Source organism: Sinocyclocheilus anshuiensis, unplaced genomic scaffold (assembly GCF_001515605.1).
Source record: "Sinocyclocheilus anshuiensis isolate Anshui unplaced genomic scaffold, SAMN03320099.WGS_v1.1 scaffold571, whole genome shotgun sequence".
Classification (NCBI taxonomy): Eukaryota; Metazoa; Chordata; class Actinopteri; order Cypriniformes; family Cyprinidae; genus Sinocyclocheilus; species Sinocyclocheilus anshuiensis.
This window is the reverse complement of record NW_015552559.1, coordinates 65,491-75,636: the sequence shown is the minus strand read 5'-3', so window position 1 is coordinate 75,636 and position 10,146 is coordinate 65,491. Positions and strand designations below refer to the sequence as shown.

Genomic DNA, 10,146 nt, shown 5'->3' with positions numbered 1-10,146 from the left:
TTTACAAATCCTCGTTTTGTACTTCTAATTCTTGACCGTTGTTTTGTTTTGATCTCTCCGCTGCGTTTCCGCGTGCGTCACTTCTGAGCGGCGCATGCGCAAAGCCGACCTCATACATCATTCCCCCGGAACTGCTTCCATTTACAACAGTGAGTGCAAGCTACGTTAAAGTGATTTACGTTTTGAATATAGGTATTTTTCTTACAAAAATGCATCGATTCGCTACAGAAGCCCTTTGTTCACCCCCTGGAGCAGTGTAAGACATTTTATTTTATTATATTTTATAATTTTTTTTAATTGATGGGCGATTTTTAAGTTCTTTTTGACTGAAGCAATGCAACACCCGCTGAGTGGCATTAAACAGCTTGAAAGATCAAAGACAATTTTTAATATAACTCCGACTGGATTCGTCTGAAAGAAGAAAGTCATATACACCTAGGATGTCTCGAGGGTGAGTAAAACGCAGCCTAATTTTCATTTTTGGGTGAACTAACCCTTTAACTCAAATCCGGCCTTTGACATTTATATTTTATGAGTGCCTCTTGGAATTCACTCTGCCTGGAGCTTGCTGTTTGTTTGTGAAATGGATCATTTGAAAAGTTTTTTTTTTTGTTTTTTTTGTTTTTATGCATTTAGAGTCCCAGATTGTGACAACGCATTGTACTGCAGACTTCTCCGTGCTGTTTGTGCAAGTCTTAAGCTCAGCTGTGAAATATTGGATGTGCGCAGCAGTGTCTCTGTGCTTAGCAGGGAGACAAAGGCAGTGACCTCCCATCCCCTGTAGTTTTTAATAGTTCTGTGGGAGTAGCCATTACAGTAGTGGAGGTGGGAGAGGGGGATCTCATAAGGACCAGCCTTGATGCACTTAAAAAGATTAAATAACCAACAAATGACTAATTCAGTTTCATCTGCAGCCAGTTTTGTCTGAGTTGAATTATAGCCACTTATAGTGTGTTTTGGTTTGCAGGTTGCCAGATTTTGTTCAGCCTGGTAGTTGTTTATCACTCTGCACACTGAGCTGTTGTCATTGTAAATGTGATAGCTATGCCTCTTTCGGCTGTGATAAGGTTTGTCGTTGAAAGGCCCGTCTTATCGCATTTGTATGCTGTGATGCAGGCCTTGGATGTATCTCTTTGTATCCACTCCTCTTACCTTTGTCTCTCTCTCTCTCTCTCTCTCTCTCTCTCTCCTTGCTATGAATAGTAAATTTGTTTTTGTAGGATTTCACAACCTTGTGAGGTTAATTATTGGACTTGGAAGTGATTGAAATGGGTAGGAGGAATGAAATACTAATTATAGTGTGTGTTTTTTGTTTTTTTTTGAAAGACATGAAGCCACACTCTGATACAGCTGTACTCACAGTAATAAGCAATTAAAGTCATCATGCTACAGTAAATGTGTGTTAGACAAACTGTTCCTTGTGCATTTCTGCTGTCGTATATACTGAATTACATGTCTTTCAACATACATTATAAAAAATTATATCTCAGTTGGAATTGCTCCTCTCAAATGAGAAGCAGTTATTTAGTGCATAACTCAAATGCTTGTGTAGAACTGCTTTTCTAAAGTAAAGACAACTTATTAGATTGCTAAGGCTTGCTTTTACTATTTAAATTTGGTATTATTTTTTACAGTTAATTACATTCATTAAAGAAAAAAAATCCTGGACAAAAAGAGCATTTAACTGTTTAGATATTAGAAAACCACAAAAAGTCAAATCTGGACTTTGATGAGTAAATTAACCTTGGTTGGCCCTTCAGTTTTGGGGGATTTGATGAATTTGACATGCTTGTCACCCTAAGGCAAAGCCATTTGAATCGACACCTGCCTCACAACAGCCCAGACTCAAGTGTGTATGGAAACAATCACGATGCCTGTGTAAATACACTGGATCTCCAGCTGTGATGCACTGATTTTAGAAAGAAGCTAAGAAAAAAAAATGATGAGACGAATATGAAGAGAAAGCTGTGTGTCTTCTGCTGTTGAAGCTAATAGTTTGCACAAACGATGCATGACGAGACAAAGGTCAGCTTTTTCCCTTATGCATAAATAGACACTGATTTTTCATAATCATAAATTGTTTACTGAAAATGAAGTATGATTATACTGGTCAATTCTGTTCTGTTCTGTTCTGTTCCTCTGGAATTCTGCAGCTTCTCTGTAGATTTTTATGCTTACAAAAATGAATAGGATGGAAATAACAAAGCTGAAGTTAGCCATTGCTTAGTGAGTGTTGACCACTAGCTTATTTGACCATATAAATATAAAGTATAATTTTTATAAAAAATAAATTTAAATCATATTTTAAAATCTTACAATGATGATGATGATGATTATCGTATTTGATTTAAACATTTAATAATGTAATTGCTAATACAATACTAATTAATGTACTGTTGTTTCCTGTCAACAAAAAATAATTAGTAGTATACATATTTAAAATTCATCCCATGAAAAACTGTTTCCTTTATTTGTTGCACTAAAGAAATAATGTGATTTCCATCTTTACAAACTATATTTATTATATTAATAATTTCATATTTTATCTGATACATTTATCTGTCTCTCTGTCTCTCTGTCTCTCTGTCTCTCTGTCTCTCTGTCTCTCTGTCTCTCTGTCTCTCTGTCTCTCTGTCTCTCTGTCTCTCTGTCTCTCTGTCTCTCTGTCTCTCTGTCTCTCTGTCTCTCTGTCTCTCTGTCTCTCTGTCTCTCTGTCTCTCTGTCTCTCTGTCTCTCTGTCTCTCTGTCTCTCTGTCTCTCTGTCTCTCTGTCTCTCTGTCTCTCTGTCTCTCTGTCTGTCTCTGTCTCTGTCTCTCTGTCTCTCTGTCTCTCTGTCTCTGTCTCTGTCTCTGTCTCTCTGTCTCTGTCTCTCTGTCTCTGTCTGTCCCAGTCGTCGTTGTCCGTCATTCATCCTTAAAAGACGTCAGAGGCTTGAGAAATGGCCTCTCATGGCTCCAGGCATCTTCCTCACCTCTCGCTTCCCACAAACTCTTTATTGGATTCTGCATCTATCTCTATTCACTTTTATTTTTTTTGTCTAAATGGCCGCCTCCTTTCTCCTCCAGCTGGGTTTGTTGACACAGTCAATCCTGGACACTTTCACCCCCCTCCCCATCTCTTGTACCTGTTCCCCTTCCCCGAGCCGTAAAGCTGCCACAGCTGTGGGCTGTTGAACCAAAGTGGAGGGACACATTAAATATATTACAACCATTAGCTTTGTTGGGGCTTGACGGGTTTAATACATTGTAGCTTTACGCCTGCCAAAGGCAGGACACAGCAGAGCTCTGCTATGCTTTTAATTACTCTTAAATATTGCAATGGACCTAAGAAAAGATATATGAAAAATGGCAACAAGCAAATAATATCTTCGTTTACAAAAAAAGGCATGTGTAGCAGTTTGTTTTAATTAGAACTGATTTTAAAGACATAACTACAGTGTTTACAAGATAATGTAAAATCCATGTTCTTTATCATTTTCTGCAAATTCAACATTCTATTTGATATTTAGAATCTATCTATGCTGCCTGATAGATTCTAAATATTTTTTCAGATGGTTAAAAAGTGTCCCAGGTTTAAGACGTTTAAAAGACATTTAAAATTTTAATTTTAAATACTGATTGTGTTGTAATATTTGCATGTGGAATTGTGAATATTTGTATTCATAATTTAAATTTAGTAATTAAAAGTTTGGGGTAACTTTTTTTATTTATTTTTTTATTTGTAAAATCTACATTTATTTGATCAAAAATACAGTAAAAACCACTATTGTGAAATATTTTTACAATTAAAATGTTTTTAAGTACTGATCTTATTTAAATCTTTAATATAAGTGCATTGTTACAAGGACTGATATTTCCTTCTGAAAATCGAGTTGTATACTAGGAAATCAAAGCATACACAAATAAACATACAAATGGATGCCCTTTTCCAGGTGTAAACATGAGCAAGTCGAGTAGGGACAGAAGGATCCCTCCGCCTGGGGTCACAAGGGTGACTCGCAGCTCCATCAACCCTCAGGACTCTCAGCGCTCTAAACCCACGGATTCAGGCCTGGTCGACGACCTCAGCCTCATGAGCGTGAGTGACCAGCAGGCCTCATTAGCACGGTGAGGCACCACAACCTTCTGTTAGGCTTTCCAGCAAACAATCAGTGATTACAAAAGCTCTGTATCCAAGCAAAAACAAGCATTTGTAAAACATGGTTTCATGAATTCTATTTTAAAACATGGCAACATTATTTTCCTTCACACTTCAACTATCAAAGGAAAAAATGAATGCAAACTGAAAATAGCTGTTATTAACTTAACAACAACAACAAAAAAGCTGTCCACTGCAAAAACTCAACTTTTTCAGGAAAAAAGCATTATGCTGTTAAAAAAAAAAAAAAAAAAAAAGTTTTTGATTTGACTACATTTTGATCAGTGTTGTTACTGTTAACTAAAACTACTAAATCATTTAAGTTGTAATATATTAAATAGGAAAAACTTTTGATGGGGGGGGTATTAAAATCTGAAATAAAGCTAAATTGAAATGTTTTTAAAGAAATTAAAAGCACAATTAAAAAAAAAAAGAATACTAAAAATTTAAAGCGAATTTAAAATATTAATAAATACTTTTATAGTATATAAAAATACTATAACACCGCATCTAATCAGGCTATATAATTTAAATGTTAAATATCTAAGATCTAGCGTATGCTAACAAAAGTGATATGTGGTATGCATATCTTTTTTGAAAACACAAAGGTCATCCATATCCTTTTCTTTAGGAAAGGGAAGTCCTACCAGAGTTCGTCTCCCAGCGCTAAGGCCGTTCTCTCCTCGCCCTCTGGCAGCTCTGTCCCGCGCGGGGCTTTGGACACTATCGGCCTGTTGATGAAGCTCGGCCGGGTGCGAAACATTGTGGTGGTTGCTGGAGCAGGTATCAGCACGGCCAGTGGTATACCAGACTTCAGGTGGATGCTCAAAACATTCAAACTACTTCTGAACCGCTGTTTCACTCGGCTAACAACTGTTTTTGTATTAGGACGCCAGGGACGGGTCTTTATGCGAACCTTGCGAAGTATGACATCCCTTATCCAGAGGCCATCTTTAACATCGACTACTTCTCTGACAACCCTCATCCTTTCTTCTCATTGGCTAAAGAGCTGTTCCCTGGACACCACTGTCCAAACTATGTTCACTATTTCATCCGTATGCTGCATCAGAAGGGCCTGCTGCTCCGCATGTACACTCAGAACATCGATGGGCTCGAAAAACGTCCGATTAAAATTCAGAGACCTATTACATCACTCTTAAATGTTAAATTTGCAGCGTTATCTATTAAAATGTGCTTTTCTCTCTCTGTAGTGTGCGGTATCCCAGATGACAAACTTGTGGAGGCTCATGGGAGTTTTGCCACTGCTGCCTGCCACCTCTGCTATACGCCTTATCCTGCCGAGGAGGCCAAGGTAATCTAAATTAGCCTGAGTGATTTTAATTACAATATTGAATTCATACAATTTAGTGCTTGCTACATCATTTTCCTTTCTTTTTCACTATCAGCAAGCTATAATGAATGGTAACGTTCCCATCTGTACATTTTGTGCCGGGGCAGTCAAACCTAATGTCGTGTTCTTTGGAGAAGATCTGCCAGAAAAGTACTTTCAACATGCTGAAGATTTCCCAAAAGCTGACCTTCTCATGATCATGGGCACTTCTTTAAAGGTGGGATGATTTATTATTATTATTATTATTATTATTATTATAACTATGATGTACAAGCCATTTTTTGTGTCACCAGGTGACCGGTCTTTTACAGTTCAATTGTACTCCATCTAAAACTAAGTAAATTAATTACCAAAATGCTATTTAAAATGTATTCATTTATACGCCAGCTTTTATGTACCCTTTATTTAATTTATTTAATATATTGGTATTACTTTACGTGGTTTAAATGGAATATTTGTTTATAAAATAAAAATAATTATATATATATATAAATATAAATAAATAAATACATTGAGAACCAGTCATAATACAAAGTTTGAGCTTGGTATTATTATTATTGTTTTTGTTTTTTTGTTAATATTAGTATTATTACTTTGAGTCTCTTATGCTTACAATGCTGCATTAACTTGATTAAAATACAGTAAAACCAGAATTATTTTTTAAAACATTTTATAATTTTAAAATGCCTTTTATTTTTTTTACCTTAATATAATGTTGTAGTATTCCTGTGACTTTACAGCTGATTCAGCAGGCATTACTCAGTTGTTTTATCAATGTTGAAAACAGTTGTGCTGCTTAAAGGGGTCATATGATGCTGCTAAAAAGAACGTTATTTGGTGTAATGAAATGTTTATGCGGTTTAAAGTTCAAAAAACACATTATTTTCCACATACTGTACATTATTGTTTCTCCTCTATGCCCCGCCTTTTTGAAATGCGACGATTGTTACAAAGCTCATCGGTCTGAAAAAGTGAGGTGTGCTGTGATTGGCCAGCTATCCAGTGCGTTGTGATTTGGCCGAATACCTCAAGCGTGAGATGGAAATGTTACGCCCCTCACATACTGTTGATGCTGTGTTCGGCCGGAGCAACGAGACATTAAAACCCATTACAAACGAGGCATTTGTTGCATCCAGTGGGGACATAATTACTGATTATAATGACTTGTACTGTCTTTTTACGCGTTGCGTTGCATCGTGCCGCGTAAACAAAACTCTCTGCATTTGTGATTGGAGAAACAGTGGGGACATAATTACTGATTATAATGACTTGTACTGTCTTTTTACGCGTTGCGTTGCATCGTGCCGCGTAAACAAAACTCTCTGCATTTGTGATTGGAGAAATGTCAAACATGTGCTACTCTACTGCCTAAAACTCGCGTTTGAATCATCAGTGGCAAATCCTTTAAATGAAAACATACTTGCGTGAGTCAGAACTGCCGGCATTGTAGTCTTTGTAACACTCCAAAGAGAAAGGAAAAATTGAAATCGCATCATATGACCCCTTTAATATTTTTGTGAAAACGGTAATTAAGAATTTTTTAAACCCAGCATTATAAGGGAATTTTAAATAGAAATCTCTTGTCACTTTAAATCAATTGAATTGGTCTTTGCTCAATAAAAGTATCAGTTAATCTTTCTGCTCTGTGGCAGATTGAGCCTTTCGCCAGCCTGGTCAACACGGTGAAGTCCACAGTGCCTCGTCTGCTGCTGAACCGTGATCCAGTCGGGCCCTTTGAACGGAGGCCCCTGAGGAGGGCCGACTACATGGAGCTGGGAGATCTCTCCGATTCTGTCCGAAAGCTTGCTGAGATCCTGGGATGGCATACGGAGATCCAAGACCTGATGAACAGCCATGAAAATGGGCTTTGTTCTTCTACTGACCCCAGCAATAGCAGCGGTGAGAACAGTGACTCCTCAGAGACCGACAGCATGCACTAATGTCATCCACAGACAGGCTTTTATTTTTAAAATATCACAGAGTATGGCAGTGGACACCTGGCAAGGCTTCAAAACCCACAGTGATGTTTATGTATATCATTACATCTGAATGTTTTAGGATGTCATTATTCTTACCAGTAGTAACAGCCAGTTTGACTGTATCTGGGCAGTCTTTTCCTGAAACAGATAAACAGCAGCCTTGTTTGACCAGACAGTGGAACTTGGCCGTGTTTCTGGTGGGATTAGACTACATTTGTTGGGTTTAAAATAATTATCTGCGTAATGTCTGCTGCTCATTTTGACTGAAAACCTGCATCTGGATTTCTTCTCAATTCTAGCACTTATTCATTATGGCTTTTCATAAGGAGTATAAGCAGAGAACTGTAATTACGTCACATCTGCACATCCTGATTCAAAGATACGGACCTGTTTAGAATGCGAAAATGTCTGCTTTTAGGTAAAAATACATTTTTATCAGACCCTGAAATGTGGCACTTATTTTGTTAGTTTAGGACCACTGATTATCTCTGGACAGATAAAATGTGTTATAAGGCTCCTTTAGCATTCTACAAACTATATTCAAACCATAATCAAGATTTGAATCTTTATTTGGAAAGGTTGGTGGTGTGCAGTTAATGTGAAAAATTGGAAATGTACGGTTGTATATAAGTGTATGTCTATGTATTTGTTTGCTAGTTGTAAGTCATTTGGTATCCAGCGAGTCATGGTTTGGCTCCAGCAAGTGAACGGTGCTAAATTAGCATGGGAGGCATGACCTCCCAAGTGTGCAGTGCCCCCAACTGTGTGTTTTCACAGGCACTGCAGCCTCCAAGCAGGAGCTCCAACCCTCCCAAAACTCTAAATGTCTTTGGTTAGCAACAAAGAACCCCAATATCCCGCTGTGTGTGGTTCTGCGTATGAGAATGGCTGTGAGCGCAATTTGATTTTACACAGGATCAGTGAAGTAGCTGGTAATTACCACACTGCTGTGATCATATCTGTTCATGCCTGTTTACCAGCTGTCTGTTAAATCAGTGTTTCTGATTCGTGGAATGGTTGTTGTTTAAAATGGGACTCCAGTCAACTTGCCTCTCCAGTTGAATATGATTGATAGTAGTTAAAGCTTGCATTTGTTGTTCTTAACGTTCTCGTCATTTGTACTTCTGAATATTAAAATGCTTTTTTTTATTTTTATTATATCCTGTTAATAAAGATTGCATTGTATGGTATTTAATAAATATATTCATGGCTTTGTCTCTTTGGTTTTGTTCATCTTATTTACATAGATTCTGTTCAACTATGGAATATTCAGTTTACCGCGTTTTTGAATTTAAAGCAAATTTCACACTGGATTTGGATACAAATCGTTTTCGAAAAGCAACAGTTGGATTCAATCTTGAATACAACTATTTTATCATGTAATTTATTTATTTTTTTCTCCCCTAAAGCGCATTTAATGTGATCTCTTGCCGTAATTACACTAGGATTAGTGATGTTAAATTAGCATTTTTATATTCACAGCCAAAATTACAAAACATGTTTCTGCATGCGATAAGTGAATGACACTGCTAGTTTTTTTTTTTTTTTTATTGCAAATGATTGTCTGAAATGAAAATCAACAAAAAACCTAAATGCAAAAATTGAAGGAAATTAAAAAATAACATTTTATAAAAAGCCCCTTCTGATTTTACAGTAGTTATAGCAGAGGAGTATTGGGCCTCGTGAAATATTCTCAAGCTTTTAAATCAAAGATAGTAACCAGAAATCTGAATTTAATTACATCCTTTGTTTTGTGTAAAACTTAACATTCCTTAGAAAAAGAAAATGACACCTCCAATAACATTGAAAGAAAAAAGAAAATGTATATAGAAAATTGTGTAGCTAAAAGTAATATAGAACATTAGAAAACACACTTGTTTAAAACTCCAGGCATAAGTGGTGGAAAAAAAATTCAATGCACAGTTTGCAAAAACAATTAAGTGCAAGACAAACCATTTCTTAGCATAAGTGATCTCATGGCTTGTCTTGGCATATAACATTTCAAAACACATTCAAGTATTTTGAAACGCAGGGGAACAGGTTTCTTCCATCTGTGAACCAGCAACAGCCACAGACTGTTTAATAAATACAAACCTAAATGAACAGCTTTACTTAAGGGTAAATGTCATAAAGCCTTATACTTCATTATTGAAGACCAAGTGCATTTACTTGTGCACAGAGACATGTGAATATGTTGTGTAACTTCCTATTTAACAGATCCATCTTATACAGTCACTGTGATTATATCTGAAGTCCGGTGACAACCGTTCATCTATTTAAACATTTCTGCTTCCTCTCTCTGCTCACTCTCTATAATTCACCATTCATGTCCCAATTAGAAAGACATGCCCTCGTGCAACAAAAGGACCTCAATAAGAAATAACAACTATCCCCTGTTCAAGGGACAGTTGGTAAGACAGTGGTGGTCAGCCGGCAGCAGCGGTGCCTAGAGGGTTTGTCTGAGTGAACTAAACTGCTAGTCTGAGTCGGAGTCACTGCTGGGTGGAGGGCTGCATTCATGGATGGCTTCTCCTAGGGGTGCTAGAGTGCCATCCTTCATCACTCCCATCGGTCTGATCAGTTCCTTCCTGTTGAGAGAGCAGAACAGAGCTCAGGACTTTTGCATCCTACTTGTGCTTTGCATGTTCACAATGTCACATGCAAATAAGTGGATAGGGG

The 10,146-nt window shown here is 37.1% G+C and overlaps 2 protein-coding genes across 2 annotated transcripts in view; one reads left to right on the top strand and one right to left on the bottom strand.

Moving 5' to 3' along the window:
* The window catches only part of LOC107664689 (NAD-dependent protein deacetylase sirtuin-3-like), a 15,210-nt gene extending 6,526 nt beyond the window's left edge, over positions 1–8,684 (top strand). The window contains exons 2-7 of the mRNA XM_016455329.1: positions 3,932–4,106; positions 4,769–4,954; positions 5,026–5,258; positions 5,349–5,449; positions 5,544–5,705; positions 7,141–8,684. Of these exons, the coding sequence (XP_016310815.1) occupies positions 3,940–4,106; positions 4,769–4,954; positions 5,026–5,258; positions 5,349–5,449; positions 5,544–5,705; positions 7,141–7,428 (1,137 nt within the window). The 5' untranslated portion in view covers positions 3,932–3,939 and the 3' untranslated portion in view covers positions 7,429–8,684. The remainder of the gene's footprint in view (positions 1–3,931; positions 4,107–4,768; positions 4,955–5,025; positions 5,259–5,348; positions 5,450–5,543; positions 5,706–7,140) is intronic.
* A 383-nt stretch (positions 8,685–9,067) lies between these two features.
* The window catches only part of LOC107664688 (synembryn-B), a 16,263-nt gene continuing 15,184 nt past the window's right edge, over positions 9,068–10,146 (bottom strand). Inside the window, exon 10 of the mRNA XM_016455327.1 lies at positions 9,068–10,055. Coding sequence (XP_016310813.1) covers positions 9,944–10,055 — 112 coding nt within the window. The 3' untranslated portion in view covers positions 9,068–9,943. The remainder of the gene's footprint in view (positions 10,056–10,146) is intronic.